The 19,512-nt window shown below is 39.6% G+C and overlaps 1 protein-coding gene across 8 annotated transcripts in view; it reads left to right on the top strand.

The window, feature by feature from the left end:
- The window catches only part of kazna (kazrin, periplakin interacting protein a), a 192,380-nt gene that overhangs the window by 118,236 nt on the left and 54,632 nt on the right, over nucleotides 1-19,512 (top strand). For all 8 annotated transcript variants that reach the window (XM_069689098.1, XM_069689101.1, XM_069689102.1 and 5 more), the window contains one exon: nucleotides 15,140-15,247. In XM_069689098.1, the coding sequence (XP_069545199.1) occupies nucleotides 15,140-15,247 (108 nt within the window). The remainder of the gene's footprint in view (nucleotides 1-15,139; nucleotides 15,248-19,512) is intronic.

Below are 19,512 nucleotides of genomic sequence, written 5' to 3' on the forward strand. Positions count from 1 at the left end.
GATGTTCCCTAAACGTCTCACCACGCGAGCTCGTGGTCTGAACCTCCTGGCGGTTGCACGCAACAGAGCCCTTATCCGCCCCTCCCACTCTGTGAACCACGCGCTCACCTGCTGGAGACCAGGTGAGACAGCTGAGACAGGTGCACGACGCACACAAGATATGGAGCAAAGTACGACATTTTGAGATTCCCAAGCGATATCGAGTGCTTGTTAACTAAGTTGTGTCTGAGAATTGTGAGTAATTTACATTGAGGAACATCGCAAAGTAAAAACCAGTCAGGATAACAACGTTTTGTATGATGTGAATTAATTATGGTCATTGTTACGAGCTGTTTAGCCTCCACCGCTGGCGACTAATGAAGCCATGAAGCTAACGGAAGCACAACGTTACCACTGCTGACCTTGCGCAAGGGAAGCACATAACAGTGTGTGTGTGTGTGTGTGTGTGTGTGTGTGTGTGTGTGTGTGTGTGTGTGTGTGTGTGTGTGTGTGTGTGTGTGTGTGTGTGTGTGTGTGTGTGTGTGTGTGCGTGCGTGTGTTGATTTTTTTCTTAAAGTTACTGTATATGTTATAAAAGTATGTTGATTGCCAAGTGTATTGTTTGAAATTGAGGCAAGATGAGACCTGTCAATGGGCGGTAGGGACAAAATCCGAGGAACTTGAAGGATCCAATTTTATTTGCACTTTGTTTTCTGAGATATCAGAGTTTTTTGGGATTCAAACAAACACCCGAAAATACCAAACCCTTCTCTCACTGAACAAAAACTAATAACTGAAAAACAGCAAATGAGGTAATTACACTACAAACAAAATATCAGTAGCACTTATTACATTTTTGTATAAAGTTAATTTAATGCTGGTCTTTGAAATACTGCAAAAATATGCTCATTTTCAAAATCTTTTTGTGAAGGTTGATTGAATAGTGATGTAATGTTGACATTTTTACAATGCTTGCACCACATTTTAATAGTCCAATTATAACATCTACTACTACCAGTAGAAGCGAATAAAAACTATACAATTTATTGCTTTTTATAAAGAGATCAAATTAATATTGAGCAGAATTGAGTTCAGCCTATTGGTCCGGCCCTCCACAGCAGTCCCAGTTTCTCATGAGGCCCCTTGGGAAAGTTAATTGCCCACCCCTGATCAAAGAGAAGCATGTTACTGCACATTTTGTTTTGTGTTTCTCCTCATTTAAGTTCAGCTTTCATTTCAGCCAGGTAATGTGTTTCAAAATATTTTGAGACTCGATCCAACAAAGCTGTTAATCATGAATTAACAAGCCTGTCTAATACATTAAAAAAAAGTATAATGTTTATTAATCTAATCGCCTTGATCATTCAGTTTAATTTGATTTACTGGTCAGTTTGCCTCCAGCAGACCAAAAATAATTCCAACCAAAGAACTGTTTTTACACATAACACGATGAAAAATGCATAGTTTGTCTAGCGAGAGACTGAGTAGAGTGGTTTGTTCCGTTACCCATATCTCATGTCCTCCAGAGCTCACAGGGAATACCATGATCATCATTTGGTATTCATGCTGCAGGATTTTCCCCAGTTGATGACTGAAGTACTGAGCTGTGAAAAGATCTTGCTTGATGTGTAACATCCCACCGAAGTTTTATGTCTGACAGTTGGTTGGCCTTGAAGTGGGGGTAAGCAATGCTTTACTGGCAATTTGTTTTGCAGAGTGAGATATAGAATAAGTAGTGTAGCGCTGGGCACCGTCATGCTCTGTGAGCTTCATGGAACATTGGTACCCTGTTTGATTTGCAGTGCCTGCGTTGCTCCGCTCTCTGCGGAGGTTGAGTGTGCTTCTTTTCTTCTGGGACCAATTTGATGTGCATCTTGACACAAGATCCATCAATGTAGGCAAGATAAATCTTTTTAAGTCGACAATTCTCAATGATTTGATTTGGACTGTGGCAGTTCTGTGTGATGTGGAGCGTCGCAATGCTGGCATTTGATTGTGTAAACTCTGACTTTGACCTTATTTTATTTTAGCCACTGGTTACAGAAAAGAATCTGGAGGCAAACTAACCCTGATATACTGTATATCAACAAGGTTGATCCTACATTTTAATTTCAAACTCAGGAACTGATTCAAACAAACAAAAATTCAAATTACAAGGGGAAAACTAAAAATTCAGAGACTGCTCCATTTGCATGTGAACAGTGCAGCACAGTGACATACATGGAGCAGATGGAAGCTATGACCTTCCTGAGTAAATATTCCAAGTTATGTCGCTTGATCAAAATCAATACCTGAGTTAGACACGTTGTTGGGAGCAGTGGTCTGTGTGTAACTGCCGTTGCACCATGTCCAATATAGGAAATTGCCAAAGAAGACCCTTGAAATGTTTCAGAAAATCTACAGCAATGACACAATTAGCCGGGTGAGGTGTTTTGAGTGGCATTATGTTTTACAAGAATTAGGGGCAGAATGTCACTGTTCAAGATCAAAGAAGGCACGTCAGGTCAGTAGCAACCAGGTTTGTTTTCTCCCACGGGGTTGTGCACACCGAATTTGTCTCCCAGGTTTAGACTGTCAACACCATGGCACCATTTTCAAATGACCTGAACTGTGATGCAATAGCACTGGGATTCTCCAACATGACAATACACCCACTCTCAGCACATTTTAAACGTTTAATTTTCTGTTGGGAAGCAACACACTCGTTGCTTGCCGACAGAACTTGATATACTTACTCATGAAGTTTATAGCTTCCCGCGGCTCTGTGCACGTCACGGTTCTGCGCTCTCTTCACATACAATGGGAGCAGTCTTTGACTTTTTTTTATTGTCCGCTTGTACACCAGAACATGTCGGCTTGAAAAGAAGTGGCACATCAGTTGTCTGTCACATATGCCAATGCGCCTGAAATAGAAGGGCTTTAACGGGTATGGGAAAGATGTATATGGAAAAATACTGAAGAACAATAATGGCATGGAAAATAAAAAAATATTGACTAGCAAACCGCTGCACAAGAAGTCCAGATTTAATTAATCAACTAGTGAGTTCTTCTCTGATGCTACTGGACCTGAAGCAGGTTCAAATTAATAGACAATTATTTGTTGTCATAGAGAAGTTGAAAATGGTACACAGCTGGTTAAAGATCTATGGTGAAAAATAATATCTTTTCTAAACAAACTTTTCATCTCCTTAACCAAGAGCCCAGTCCTGTATATGTTTCATATTACTCCAAAGAAGTTATAGATGAGTGGTTACAGCCATGATGATAATAATAATGATAATAAGAATAAACTTGATTTATGTAGCACTTTTCCTGCAAACAGTAGACTGTGTTACTGACTAGGCATGTTAATAGGTTGAGGAATCGTTGTGCAACAATGAAGAAATCTGTCACACGTCATTTGAGCAGCGGATTGAACTCATGTCCAATAACAGCCAGATCCTATTCATGAAAACATTTAGCCATTTAGCCAACATTTTTCTCGTACCACAACAAAGAAAGAAAATTAGTATGAACAACACACTGTGTATAAAAGTGGATGTACCTTTTGGGTCTGAAGCCAACGAGGAAGTGTCATAAAGTGCAATATTACTGAGGGCCACCGGGAGATGGCTCTGTTCACAGTGTGAAATAGTTTCTTTAATTAATTTTGCATAATAAAAAAAAAACTTCGGAAGACTTTGTTATATAGTGCTACACTTATAGTTTTACACCCAACTCTAAACCTCAAAGTGGGTTTTAACTTCTCATGCATTGCCTAACAGTTTTTCAATATTTACTGGCCTCTGTGTGACCCGACATCAGCTCTCTGTTCTGGGAACACTTGTGAGATGGAAGACAAACACATGTTCATTACATTTTCTAGTCTGATAAACTGCCACTGCCACCTCTGTCATATTCAGCTTTCATGATACAGACAAGCATGCATAATCTTTTACCCAGTTCAAAGTGTTCAAATTGACGCAGCCATATCCTGCTCATTAAGCTCATCACTCATCTCCAATGTACAGAGACATACAGTATAAACACAGAAATTGTCTTTCTGGTGCGCAGCAGGATATCTCAGATGAACAAAATTGCATAAATATTTTAAAATAACACCTCAAAATACACATAGACATCAAAGTGAAACCACAAGAGATGCACACATGTGTGTACATCTTCCCTTACATACTTCCCTCCAGCTTTTTTTCTGTCTCTCTTTGCTTTTCATCCATTGCTTTTCAGTTTTCACACTTTGTCTTATAATTGGAAACATTTGTACCTGCTTCTGGGCAACGCTGCGGCACATCTATCACACCGGGCACGTGCCAGACCAGCAGCGCAGACACACTCGTACACTCAGGTATAATAATAATCCCTCAATGGGCAGACTCCTGTGTTGCCTTCAACGTCCTTAATTGGCAAGAAAAATCCAATTCACGAGTGCATTCCTCCACTTTGTGTATTGACAAAATGTATCACTCACAGAGAGGATGAATTCGCCCAAACCCTCCTTGATCATTTTTCATTCTGACCAAAGCCTTTTTCTTGCTTCGGTTCTTTAATGCCTCAGTTTTTGATAGTAGTCTTTCTCTTGCTGTATATTGTTTCCCCTGGAGGACCATTGGCAGAGAGCTGTTACCAAACTGAATGAATTTATGAAGACAGTAAACCCTTTTCATCTTCGGAGACACTACTCTGTGACCTCTGACCTTTAAGGATCAACAGAGCTCCAAGCCAGAGTGGGATCTTAACAAGGAGCTAAAAACCCCTATGCACATACGACTTAAACCCCTTAACATGTATGTAACATTTATGACACTATCAAAACAATTATAGGTAAATTGATGATTTAGATAAACAAAAATTATAAAATTTTCCAATTGTTCATAGTGTTTAAGCCCAATTTAAAGCACTGTTTGTACAATACCAGTTTAATGTGGGCCTCCATGCTCTGGTTGGACCAATTCAATCCAGCCCCCCCCCCCCCCCACACACACACACACACTTTGAGAGAAATTGCACAGGAGGCAGTTTAATGTCTTCAATATGGCATCAAATCCTCCTGCCAAAGGTTTAGCCAAATGAATGGGGATAAGAAGACCTTGTCATCACAGTTTCCCAGGGAAGTTTCCCAGTTTTCACTGCCCTCTCCTGGTGTTGGTCACCTACAGTCCAGTCCAAAACATGTACAGAGCAGTTAGGACAGAAGTCAAGACATCCATTGGCATCACCAGGGTGCTTTTGAAAATTGGACCTTAAACTGTAGCTACAGCCAGCTGTTGTTTTAATGTCAAAAGCTTTTACACAAGTAAATTTAACCGCTTAGTAAATTGTGATTGTGAAAAATGCACTAAAATGCTTCGAGGTTTTGTTGACCAAACTTCTCAAAAAGGAAAACCAAATTTCACTGTACATCATTTAAATTTGACGGAAATATATTGTCAAAAGTCAAAAAGACTTAAACATAAAAAAATCTCTACATTGATAAATCAATTAGGTTTGGATTTTAATAACAGGTTTTGAAATGGAGTTTATAATTTAAGAATTGTGAATTTGTTGCCTCCTAATACAACTTTTGTTGTATTTTGTTTTTATTTGACAATTTGCATGTTTTCTACAAATGCCGCAGTCAATTCAGAGATTAGGGACCGTTAATAACACTGTGCTGCACACTGGAGAAGCACACAGATGTGGTTGTCAGTAGCAACAGTGTTAGGAGACAAAAAAGATTCTCTGAGGCTCACATAATCTGCATCGGTACATACTTATCACAAAATGCTGTCCCGCTGCAGACGACAATGAACACTGAGCAAACGGTACACACAGCACAGAATCCATCACTTTGCCAGCTTTTCTGTTCTTGTCTTGTTCACCTTCTGGGTTGGTGTTGTTATTGTGCCTGCCTGGCAGTTTACCGTTATCACTTAATAGTGCCTTTTGATGCTCACTTCATTTTCTAAAAAAAAATTGCCTGAGATAGAGGGAGTGCTTAATGTTGAAGATAAACAGACTGAATCAGAATGTGTGTGCGGGAGTGAAGTAAAAAAAAATGGCCTCCCACAAATCTCTGAGGTTCACTCAATTCCAATTTTTCCCGTTATTGTATCGCACAAAGACAAATGTAGAGATCAATTGAGAGGAAGGCAGAAAAGAGAGTGAAGCGACAGAGACGACCTGAAGAGCGAAAATATGGATGAGAAACGGGGACGAAGTCAGCAAAGCACAGGAGGTGAGAGGAAAGAGAGAGAGAAAAGGAGGCGGGGAATAAGCTGAGGTCTGGAGGAGGGAGCAATAGCATCCTTTGAAGGGGAGGACATGGACGGAGTGAGAGAAATTATCTACAGTCGGCTAATGAAAGCAAAAATGAGGAGCAGAGATGGGTATTTGTCAGGTGTTAGAGAGTTTCAGTGTGAAGGGCGAAAGTGGAACGGAGAAGAGCTTCTGATCAGAGGGATAGAAGACGTGTTACTGGCTGGGATGAGTTTGAGAGGAGAGGAGGATTTTTGTCGTACTGACTCTTGTTTGTGTATGTGTGTGTGTGAGGGAGTCGCTGAGTCTTTCTCTATTTTTTAAGTGGACAAATTTTGGTTTCAATTCAATATTGTGAGGACGTTTTAGCTTTGTGATTGCATTCAGGCTGGTGCTCACACCCCAAGTATCTCCAGTATTTATTTTGCAGAGACATGTTTGAGTTGATGAGCTCCCTGATGGTGGTGGTGCTGATAGTGAGCAGAGCTGTGTGTCATGTGGTTTGTTTTGATGATGAGAGAAGTTGAAGAGCCTTGCTTGACTGTAAATGAGTTACATTTACTGATAAAGCAGTCGTCTTTGCATGTTTCTCCTGTTCGTGACGTCGCATCTAATTTCACAGCGTCACAGTTTTACCTGCAAAGCTCTGGAGACTGTTGCAATGTGTTCTTCTTCTCCTCATGTTGTTTAACAGCGGCTGATAGACAGCTTTTCGGTGCATTACCACCACCATCTGACAGGAGTAAGGTATTACAACCAGGCGCCGGTAAAAACAGGGGAAATAAGGCAGAACGATAGTCGCATATATTCATACATTTTTTTTATATCATAATAACAATTCAAATGTTTGAAAATTGTGTCCACTCCCTCAATCGAATTTGTTTTGACTACTACGATTGCAGTATTGCCATTTCCTGAAGTGACTGATTGATGTCAGAGCACTGGGCCACCAACTGCCTCTTAGTCAAGGTGGATGTTGGTCTTCAACTCATCCACAGACGTTGCATGTCGTAACCTCTCTCCTTGGGCCTGCTCTTATAGCAGTGTTCAATCAATTCAGTCTTGTCCAAGTCTGTTCCAGTTGTCCACTTCACATCAGGTTGTCCTGGTCCCCCAACGTCTGACCCAGACCTTGTGTGTGTGTGTGTGTGTGTGTGTGTGTGTGTGTGTGTGTGTGTGTGTGTGTGTGTGCGTGCGTGCGTGCGTGCGTGTGTGTGTGTGTGTGTGTGTGCGCGCGTGCGTGCGCGTGCAAACATCACCATATTTAAACACGAGATGTTTTTACCTGTTTGGCCAGGTTTTTTTTGTTGTGTCAGGTATTTTAAAAGTCATTGAATGTTTACTGTCCCCAGTGGATAAAGAATAAAAAATTATGACAATGATGATATTGTCAATAGAAAGTCATGTATTCATCACATTATCCCCATTTCAATTGTTAATCTAGTCAAACACCTTCCATTTAATCTCGATTAGATAGCACACAATCAGTCAAAACAATTGTACTTTGTTGGTTTTAGTTCCTTTGTTCTTTTTGACTGAGCTGTCCTGTCAGCTTGCCTCCCTACGTAACAGGCTCATTTCAAAACCCATTAAAATAACAGAAATATATTACATTTTCACAGACAACTGTATTGAGCTGGCTTTTCAGATCAAATGTTGTGAAATGCTTCCAGATTATAATATTATACAGTAATACACCCAGTGCTAAAAGAAAAGATGCAAACAATGTGCACAACATTGGTGTGCTTTGCTACTGTAGGGGAAATTAAAAAAAAAAAAAAAATTAAAAACATGCTCCAAGGTCCTTTGGAGAATAGTACACTTCAATAATTTAGCACTGCCTTTGAGTCATAATTGGTGTTAAAAGCTGCTCACATACATAGTATTCCTTAAATTGATTCTGAACAAATTGAGGAGCGCTGAAGAAGATTTATTTTCAATTTTACCTTCCAGGTTGTTGTTTTTTGTGCATAATTGCATTGGATATAATTATTCAAATATCTTCATATTGATTCTCGAGGCAAATTTTTAATTAGTTTATTAGGTATCTACAGATTCTCTGATTTATGTAAGAATACTGTAAAGAGGGTTAAAGTAATTTGGTGTAATTCAAATTCCCGGGGAGCATTTTAATCATATTGTAAGATTATGTTTGATAGGAATGTCAGTAATACAGTACTATGGTTTGAAAAATTAACAATCTAGATTTTAAGGAACACTTTTTTACTTAACAGACAGATGTGAGGATGATATTGAGCCGTCATGTTCACTCTTGAACAAGACAGTGAAGTATTATTCCAGTATTTCCAAAAAAATTATAGTTATTGATTTAATACAGTCAGAAGTATTTATATCCTTATCCAGTGAATGGCAAGTTGACTAACAGCTTCCCTAGTTAGCAATTAGAGTTAAATATTATAAACATATCTAATAAGCTGTCACTATTTCTATATACATAAAATATATACTCTCACAGTTAAAGCAGGCTGTTGAAGAATATCAAGACCTGTCAGAAGTATTATTCAGGTATTAGTCAAAGCCTTCAAATGAGATCTTAAATGCAGCATGTTGTCGGAGGATGCACTTTCATCACTATTCAGCTGCCTGACAGATGCTGTCATGCTGCTCTCCATCTCCCAAAGTGCTTTGATTCTAGGTGCAAGTGCTCTGTTGAAGTGGCCGTGCTCAGGCCATTTTAAAAACTGTAGTGCTTGCAGGCACCTGTGTCTGGTCTGTCATGGAGCTGTGCAAATGGACATATTTTTCACTCTACTGGTGATGTGATCATTCCTGTGATGGCCACTGTGAAAATGACATTCACGCGCTAACAAAAGCCCTCTTCTCCTTGGTTTAGTCTCTCAAGCGGCAGCTCATTTTCTCCCGAGTCCTTACACCAACTAATAACATCCACAGCCTACACACTTCCTTGAAACACACCCAGCCACCTTTCATGACAATATGAATTGACAATGAGGCATCTTGAGATCTGGGGTGGTTAGTGTGGGCAGGGAAACATTAAGCACCGGCTCCCTGCAATCACAACCCTGCTCCATTAGTTCCATTTATCAGCAGTATATTTATAGGGAACCTTGAATTGGGGTCTTGAGGCAGGTGAAGAAGAGGGGGAAAGGTCTGTCCTGGCTGGTGGGGATTTATGCATGAATACACAAGCTTTATCACAAGTCCGGCAGCCTTGGGACCAGAGAATGTCAGTGCAATTAAAGGCGAGTGGCAGACGTAAGAAAAGCGAAGCACTGTCTATCTGCAGATTGCAGACTGAGCTGGGGCACGTGGGCAGCTTGGTGAAGGTTCCAGCAGCAGCGTCTATTCATTCCTTAATCACCTCCACTACTCATTAGGGTCTTCTTTTGTTCCAGCCGTCGCCTTTCCCTGCACTGTGCCAGCAGATAAAAAAAATGGCAGGCTCAGAGCTTGGGGAACCCCATTAAACAGTGACAGAGAAAGGATAGAAAAAAAATGAGGGAAAAAAGGACAGGTGATGTTGGAGTCAGTCAGCTGAGGATGAAGAGAGGACCGAAGGAAGTGGGGCAGTGACAGGAATTTATGAGACAGAGACTGAACTGCCCAACCATAAAGACAAGTAATTCCACTCAATCTTCCCATTAGGACTGAGCAATATTTAACCAAAAATTCCAGGATAGCAATTTTTATGTTATAACCATATAGAGATCAGCTATTAAAACTGTGACAGCTTGAATTACTTCTATAAATATGTCTACAGAGATGTGAACTTCAACTCTTTGTGAATGTAGAGTCATAATCTAGTGCTGATAATTTGGTTTGTATTAGTTTCTAGTGATAGCTGTTAACTGTAACCGCTGTTTGGCTTTGATATAATGGTGACACCCAAGATCACTGCCGTGTTTTTTTGAGTACACATATATTGTGACGGATAAGTGTAAGTCATTTCATACTTTAGAGACTGACATATTGCCTGAACAAAGGGTAATAATCATCAGAAAGCTGCGCGACTGTTCCTCTTCCGTACAAAGGGAGCGCAGCACAGTAAATGTGTTTGGAGCATGGGGAAGTAATAACTTTCATGAGTAAGTATTCCAAGTTATGTCGCTTTATCAACATCAGCACCTGTTACACGTGTTTTTTTGACCACTGATACAGTCCGTGTGCATTTGCCATTTCACCATGGATCTGAAACTTGAAAACCCAGTTGGTTGCGCTCCTGACCTGATGCTCTTTCCTTGTGTTTGGACAGTGACTTTCTGCACCTCGGAAACTGGAATGTCACTCAAAACAGCTCTTCCGGCTCATTGGTTCATTGCTGTTGTTTTTCTGAAGCATTTCAAGGGTCTCCGTTGCCGATTTTCCGAGTTTGACTCATTCGATGTGCACTCTCTGCTCAACTTTCAGTTCCACGGTAAAATCGCAACTGCGCACATACTACTGATCACAAAAATGTGTGGAACGCAGGTGCTGATGTTCATGAAGTAACACAAATTGGAAAACGTACTCATGAAGGGTATACAGTGGCTCCCCCATGCTCCGTGTGCTGCACTCAGTTCATGCACAACAGAAATAATCTCTGAACTTTTTGATTGCACTTTGTTATCCTGTGTTTTGAGAAACAAAATGATTAAATAAGACCTATAAATGGTTGCACTCAGGGTAGCAGCAATAATAACAACAATCGTATTTTTGAGTTTTGCCACTGAAGCCTCAAGTGTCTGAATATTTTCCTCAGCTTCACAGATTATCTTTTGACCAACTGTGAAATACTTGAAACCCCACAAGCAAGTTTCTGGGTTCTTTTAAGAATACACAATGAAGACTGTAGTTTGAACCAAATCTTCCTCCTGCATCTGTGAGGTAAAACAGGCTTGACTGCCTCTATTTTGAGGGAGCAGTTTATTTTGGGAGATGCATCCCTACCTGACTTGGATTTTGTGTTTCATCCCTGCTGAGAGGAGGCACAGCAGGGGGTTATTGTTGGAAAAGTCTGAGTCCTCCCTGAAAGTTTTACTGCAACAATGTAAAGGTTAGCATCAGATGCCCTTTGGATCAACAGTCAGGCAGCAGCACTGAAGGCACACATCTCTTTTTTATTTAAAAGAAGAGAATAACATTGTTCATGGTCAAAGAGAAACAGTGTGTTTCACCATAAATAAGAACCAAAAGCCTTCATTATGATGATTATATTGTTAAAACACAACAGTTCAGGTTAAATAGAAGGATTTTAAGTAGTAATGCAAATAGTTATTTTCAATAGCAATGGTTCTGTTGTTTGTGTTTTTAAATTCAGATATTAATAGTAAGGGGAAATTGTCAATAACAACATTTTAAATGAATGCCAAGATGATGTCATCACTATACTAAGCAGTATGTGTGCACTTTGCATCCATTTCACCTTTTGCTTTTGTGTCCTGTCTTTGCAACAATGCTGTGTTTCTCAGCATATAAGGAAGTAGTACTTAATCAAATTAAGTGCATATTCTGAGGAACATGGTCTCACTGTCTATATTTACGTTAAGACTGAGGGCCACAGTCAGCTTGACACAAAGTAGTCTGTGAGATACGTTGCCTGACTACGTTTAAAGGCAGACGTGTTTATAATGCTTTTAGAATGGTACCACTTGAAGATGCAGCGGAGAGCCTGCTGTCACAGCCTCGTTGGAGCTGCACCCCACTGCCTTCCTGATCGCTTCTGGAAAACTGTGTCTTTTTTTCTAGCCTTAATGGTTCAGAGAGAAATTCAAACACTGACGGCTTTTACACCTCCACACACCTGGCTCATATCTGCGTAACATAGGCATTTTTTTTTTTCAGAACGTTACAGATGTTTGTTAAGTGGTGTGTACTCTCCAATGAGGAGCTGTGTTACATGTAGGTGCAGGTTCTTTCAGTGCAAGTAGACCAGCAGAGTGATTCAGATAATTACATCATTACAAAGCCACATGAGTACGGTGGTTGTTTTAGTTTCTGAGCCAAATTTCATCACAGCAGAATTACCTTTTCCCTTAACTGTGTGCTCAATATTAAGTTAAACTGTTTATTATTGATGAAGTGAATTGAGGTTTGATGGTAGAAAAGATGGACCTTAGTCATGAAGTGTCATTAATTCTCATCATCGTTACAAAATAACATCAAAAAAATATTGCTGCAGTGCAGCTTTCTCATAAAAGTTATGTTTTCTAAGATTATCGCAACCCTGTCACTGTGAGTATGTGCTCGGAATTTGAATGAAATCGGTAAAAAGATGGACCATTTTTCCATATTAGCCTGCCTTACTCCTTTTGATTTTATTACCATGCATAATGCAGGCATGGTTTTAGATTCTGCAAACATACACACTCTGAAAATGACCTACAGTATATGGCTTTAACTCTGTGTGGCAGATATCCACACTTGCAGGGAGATGATGGCTGAGCTTATTGTGTCTTCTGTCAGATAGTGTTCCCGCTGGCCTGTGAGGAAATGAGTAGCAAACAGAGAGAGGAAATGATGCTCTTATCTCAAATCCTTAATGGATCACCTCCAAACATGGTTCATACAACAAGCGTCAGTCGAGGTTTATAGAAAGCTTGACTCTCTTTTGAGGTGCAGCGCAGGAGGTAGCATAATGAAGGAACAACAAGAGAGATGACATTTTTTCATTGTTTCTCCCACTCTTCCATATCATCAACTTGCAGCTTAAGTGAGCCGAGCAAAAGGCCCAAAGATCAATATGAGGCACTGAGACCTCACTATGCCCACATATTCAGTGATTTCAAGAGGATATTGATTCAGTCACATGAACAGTGACTGAGAAAACATCACAACCGCCTCCTTGATAACTTAATTTGGCTAAAAAATACCATTTTACAATGCCAAGACTAAAGAATAATGAACAGCAGCCTGACCATTCTCTTTCCTTACTGCTAACTCTCATCCAGTCAATTTACAGATTATGATTTCTTGGTTCTTGATGTCAGACTTCTTAAACCTGCTTTTTAATAGATGATTTAAGTTCAGAAATAAGCCGAAAATAAAACTGCAAAGTAGAAAAACATGCATTTCTTGTTATCCATTTTTTTGTATCAAACTGCTAAAGTGCAAGGTTTTTGATCATTGTAGTATTGTAAACTTATGACAGTGCCAGTTAAAGTATAATCAAATATCACCTGCATGTGTTTTGACTGAATTAAGACTTGTGAAGACAATGTAGAGTTTATTAATAAACCAAATACAGGTCTGTTACTTAAGTCTGGTACTTAAGTTTCATTTAGTTTTGAATTACATTTTCAGTAAACAAAATTTCAAATGACAGCTGAGCTCACTGCAGTATGTTTTCCTGCATTTCCTCTCCATCATCCAGCCGCCATGATGGTTTACCTCTTTATTCTGCATTTATTCCACCTTTTCCCCTGAGTTTCTAAATGTCGGTGAAGGCCTGTCAAAGGCGCGATGCAGGGAAGATAAAACATTTTCATGAGGCTACTGGGCAGCAGCAGCTTGAACATAGCAGATAAGTATGCACTGTGAATTTTAACATTATTGAAAAAAAAAAAACCTGACAACTGTGTTCCCGGTGCCAGAGGCTGCACCATGGGCAAGTTTGAAAAAAAATTATACATTTGCAAGGTGGGAAAAAGTTATATGCAGTTTTTTTTTGTTTTTTTTAAAAAACAGCCCTCATGCACTTTTTGCCAATCACCTGAGGAGGGGGCAGGCTGCCAGGCTGTTATTTGTAGCCTTATAAAGCCCATCTCGCCTGATGACTAATCGTGCCATAATGACAGCAGTACCCCTAGAACTTGAGCCTCCAGACACATCTGTGCTCAATTACTACAAATAATATGACCAGTAACAGTGTCTTAATATGTGGGTGTTGAAGCAATGGCAGGCCAGAGAGGAGGTTAAAGAGTGAAAAGACTTGCAGTTTGCTGCATGGTGTATTTTAGTTTGTGAACAAAGCAGAATCTTAATTGTTGAAGAATGTTTTGTATCTTTTGCAAAGCAAATTATTCTTCTAAAAGCATCAGTCGGCAGACTTGGAGTGTAACTTAAACCTTTTATGCATCTGTGAGCTGCATTGGGAGGACGGTTAGAAGTCGACTGTACATGTTGAAGTGACAAAGTCATTTTAGCACACACACTTATGTGAGCTGACCTGGAGCAATGCATTCAATATGCATTCACTGCGTGCCACTGGTGGGAACCAAAAACTATATTAGAAACTACTGAACCTCACCAGAAATCAAATCACACTCATGGTCATAAAAATGCTAATATTTATCTGAGTGTGCTGCAGTCTCTCAAAGCGGCGTCTGTGTTTGTGCGCTTGCATGTGTTTTAAGCTAGTGTGCTTTTACTACAGACGTGTATTCACGCTTCCCCCCGGAGACAGTAGCTGTGTTGATGAATGCTGTGGAGTTAGTGCCGTGTAAGGAGAGAGCAGGAAAAGTTCATTATGTGTAGTGAGAGGGATTTTGTGGAGTTGATTGGTATGTTGTGTTGCATTAATCATTCTGGTTCCTGCACATATTTAGTTTGTACCCTACCATATATTTTTGTGCATAATAGAAAACTTTAGCTGATGACGACTTTGATGTATCATGTGTTTGTGCAGTCTGAGTATACAGCAGCTTTGTCTCTGTTTTTATGCTATTTGCTGTCTGCACAGGAGTTTTTAATGAAAGTCAGAACAATGTAAAGCTCTAGTTGTTCTTCTTAGTTTATTCTATATACACTGACAAACATAATCCACGCAATGAAACACACGTTTAGCTAAAAATAATCAGTGAGGTACATTTAGAAATTTCAAAGAGGTATTCTTCTTTGTATTTAATTGGAAATATTTTTTTCATCTTGCTTTCATGTATTCCTCTATCTGTTTACCTTCAGTATCTCTCTAAATCACTCCCCATGTTATCTGTCAAAGTAACCTTGTTGTTATTTGTTCTTTTCCCAGATCCCTCTCCCCACCAGAGGCAGAAGCCGCCAGCCACTGACCTCTGCTACAAGACTGAAATCAGCAGTCTCATGGACTTCAACTCTCCGGACGCCTCCCTCGACAAAGGTAAGAGTCGATTAGTTCTATTGAATCGGAGCTGGTTGACGGGAAAATGGGCTTTCTGTTGCAGTGCTAACCTGTTATTCAAGAATGTACACACATGACTGTATTTGCACCTGCAAATACATGAAATGGAGGTAGAGTGACTTTGCCAAGAGTAGCTACAACAGGGTTTCATTATGGTGTGAGAGCAATGGGAGCACTTCTGCAGTCATCAATTCTTCACCGTTCTCAACATTTGCTGCTGCACCTGTCATTGCAATGAGCATCACTTGACATTACTGTGGATAATAAGGACTGTTGTTAACTGCCTAGATTGTTGTAAATGCTATATCATTAAGTATAGAAATTATATTTGTAAGTATGAAAAAAGTTTAGCTTATAATTTCTTAAATATGTTGACAAGTTTGTTGTTATATGACTGCATTTGGAAGCACTTTATTCATATTTTGATTTAATGATTTTTTTTCACACTTTGTTCAATTCTTAACCAATTTAGACCTTTTTAATACTATCCTACTCCATAGTCACCTCTGAGTACAGTTCTTCTGTGTGTCTTCAGTCACTTGTATCACCAAGAATCATCCCAGATAGCAGCCTATAAACTTTAGAGACTGTATTTACTTCCTTGACTGTGATCTGACTGGGTGGTCAGACAGGTCTCTTGTTAGTGTCATCAGGTCTCCAGACAAACAGACTTCTAGCAGTTTGTGTGTCGTCTGTCTACATGTTCTAGCACTTTGATGACAAAAGCTTCTCTCAAGGACTTGGGAGTCTTGTTGAGAGGATCAAAGATGCTAACGATGGCACCAGTACAAAAGTGTCTCTCAAACAGTGTATCCTGTAAGGCTGCCAGCTTCAGTATGGATCTCTCGTGTCACCCAGGCAGCCGCCAGAGGCCCTTTTCCTCATTACAGTGTCTTGCTTAGGGGTCTATTTGGCTGCCAGTTCTCTCTTCTCTCCTATTAGCGTCGGTCGATGCTGTGATGATACTCAGAGTGATCACAAATAGTCAGGAAAACCATATGCGGTATTTAACTACAGTGGTGGAATGTAACTTTTTTTTGGCAACTCTCTAATGGAAATATTGTACTTTTTCCTCCACTACATTTATGAGGCAGCTTATAGTTACTTTTCAAATTCAATATTTTTTATGTTATAAAACAAGTCAAGAGAGCAGATACCATACTGAAATGGACAGATGCATGCACACTTTTAAATGAACACATTTGTACTGGGTGCTTAAGAAGACACTCTCCTGCAGCACGAAGCAGCTGGTGCATCGCATCTAGAGTCATTTCCTGGGTGCTGCAAATGTGCCGACTCAGGGAAAACACACACAACCCCTGCAGAGGCCAAGGCCTCGTATATCACCACAAGTTTCATCAGAATGAGAACAGGGAACCAAGGGGCTGTGTGTTATCAGCAGATTCATCTCAGTTCTGCGGAAAGAAGGAGCGACAAGGAAGGAGAGGGAAAACAAACGTAAGCAGCGGGTGCTAGATCATTACCGAGACAGGTGCTGCTTCTGCACATTAAGTGGCAATGATGTCACCGGCTGGGTGAGGCTTGCCATGTGCGCTGGTTTAAATAGGAAGGTCAATGCAAAGAAGTCAAATAGGGCTTCCAGAGAAAATTGGCTAAGATGGGAAGGAGAGACAGGGAGGGAGAAGTGGGGAGGAAATGAGCTGAAGAGCACTGTGAGGAGGAGGAGGAGAAAGAGGAGGAGGAGGAGGACAAGGTGAAAGATCGGATAAGGACATATGGCTGCCTGCGTATGGATTCTGAGTCAGGAGAGAAAATCATACAGAGAAGAGGGGAGGAGAGAGACAAATGAACCAAAGAACAATAAAGGAAAGGCTGAAGGTAAAGATGTATGTGTGGGTGAATGTGCGGAGTACTCTCTGCTGAGCACTTCCATTTTTCTCATGTGCTGACACTTTCCAAAACACCTGCCCTCATCAAAGCCCCCTCTCATAGCCACTGGGAGAGTGGCAGTTAAATTGCTGGCAGCAATAATATCCACTGCAATTTACTTACAACAGAAATAGCTGCTCAGAAATACTTAGACAGATTTGTGATAGTTAGATTTGGCTTTTTATTTTAATGCCACTTAATTATGCCAGAATGCAATAACTCAGCAGAACAATATTATTATATAAGATATGTAATGGTCACAAGGTCATGGTCACTTTGTTATAAGAATCCTTCAGTGTTTTGACATAATCCAGACGACTGCTGGTATGACAGAAGAAGAGAAGAGGCAATTCAATCTTATTACAGTGGACATAATCATCATTTAATGGGATTTTTTTTTTTTGTGCCGTGGATACACAGAAATGTGATCTCATGAAATCTCAAAAATTGTGCTGCAGCGTTCATAGACAAAGGGGCTTGTCTGTGTGCTTGTGTGTCCTCTGGCCTTTCCATTAAAAAGCTACTGAGAGGTCGAAATGGACCCAGGGAGCAGAGCAGCAGATTGATTATCTCTAGTCTTTGTCACTTTCTAACTGCTTCATTAAAGAGGGCTGCTGAGAAGAAGAACTCAAAGGTCAGGAAGTCAAAAAGTTAGACTTGTCTGTGTTGAAAGGCTTAATTTAAGCAGTCTTCAAAGGAAATTTGATTTGTTTTGAAAAATTGTGCGTGGGTCCATGTCAGTGTTTGAGTGTGTTGTAACAAACAAGCGAACAACTTACGAACAATTCAGAGACACAAACTTATATGATCCACTTTCCCCCCCACTGAGCCTTTCTTGAACGCTGTTACTGTTTTCTTTGTCTCTCTTAATCCCACAGAGTCCACTCAGAGGCAGGTTACACCACGACAGTATCTACATAAATTAGCCCCTCAAAGTGTTACATCGAACTTAGGCTTCGATGTATATTCTCCATACTTCATATGATGTGATGTGAAAATATGTCTAAGCACACTATGTGTTTTCAGTCCTTTCATTTCTGTGACAGCTTATAAGCTTTGTGCTCACTGCAAGCCATCGCTCTGCTAGTAATAGTTGTCACAAAGTGAAACACAATGGATTTTGAAGAATTTTTAAATAAGAGAATACTTATGTGTATTTTCTTAAAATATACTTGACATTTTCTGGACCTAAATTGTATGAAGTTATTTAAGTATTAACCTTTTAAAAACACACCTATTTTTTAGGCCTCTGCTCGAAAATTGCATACCCATAATAAAAAGAGTATATCTCTGCAACCACAAGGTCTATTTGAATAATGTTGGTGTAATAATAAAGGGAACACTTGTGAGATTTGTTCAGATGTGTAAATATCAGTATATATGTCCATATTGTAATAATAGTTTTGCCAAGTCTTCTCTCTGGCCCCCAATTGGGGGCCTCTCGGGCTTAAAATTTGTGTTAAATTAAAGCCAGAGATATGTGCTTATTACCAGTGCAGTTGTTCAATTGGCGTCATTAGAACGTTAACAACAGGTTTGTTTGTAGCTGAATACAAATCAACTTGGATAAAAATCAGCACCTTTAAATCTAAAATATTAGTGCACAAAGGGCTGGGTATTATATTGATATTATATCAATATCATTATGTGAGACCACAAAACATCTCAGATTTGGAATATTGTAATATTCTGATATGACATAAGTGTTATATGACAGTAAAGTGATGTAATTTTCTGAACTTATCAGACGGTTGTAGCTGTTCTATTATTTGCCTTTTCCGACTTCATTATATCCATATTATGGATGATTGTGTACTTATAAATATTTTGTAAATGTGTAAGTATCTTGTGAAAGCACCAATTTTTATTGCTATGGTCATATCAGTTATTTGGTTAAAACTAACATGATCTTTGATTTATAAATATTTTAGTATTTGATTTTTTTTCATATCACGCAGCCCTAATTACAACCTCCATCTCCATCATGAACTAAAGGTGCCCAAAAAATTGCAGATCCAACCATAAATAAACTTACTTTGACACTTGTCAGAGGGCCCCTTCAGAAGACACTCAGAACAAACATGCAGCTCTTTTGCTGCTATTCCTTTTAATCAATAACTTAATCAAATGATCAAATATGTGTTTCTTGTTTTACAGTGCAGCTCCAAACTTAAGTATGTTGAATACTCAGAATTAAACACCCTTTGTTCCTTCTCGGTTCCCTCTGAGATGTTTTTCGTGTATTAATTTTGTAGTCCTAAAAACGATTCCAGAAATGTTCTCTTAAGTGTTCAGCCTACTATGTAATTTCTTCTGCTAAGAGTCTCTTAATCAAAAGAATTATGAAATAATGA

This window comes from Brachyistius frenatus, unplaced genomic scaffold (assembly GCF_029030835.1).
Source record: "Brachyistius frenatus isolate BFR_SWC_R1_liver_20210118 unplaced genomic scaffold, ASM2903083v1 Contig_6, whole genome shotgun sequence".
NCBI classification, from domain to species: Eukaryota; Metazoa; Chordata; class Actinopteri; family Embiotocidae; genus Brachyistius; species Brachyistius frenatus.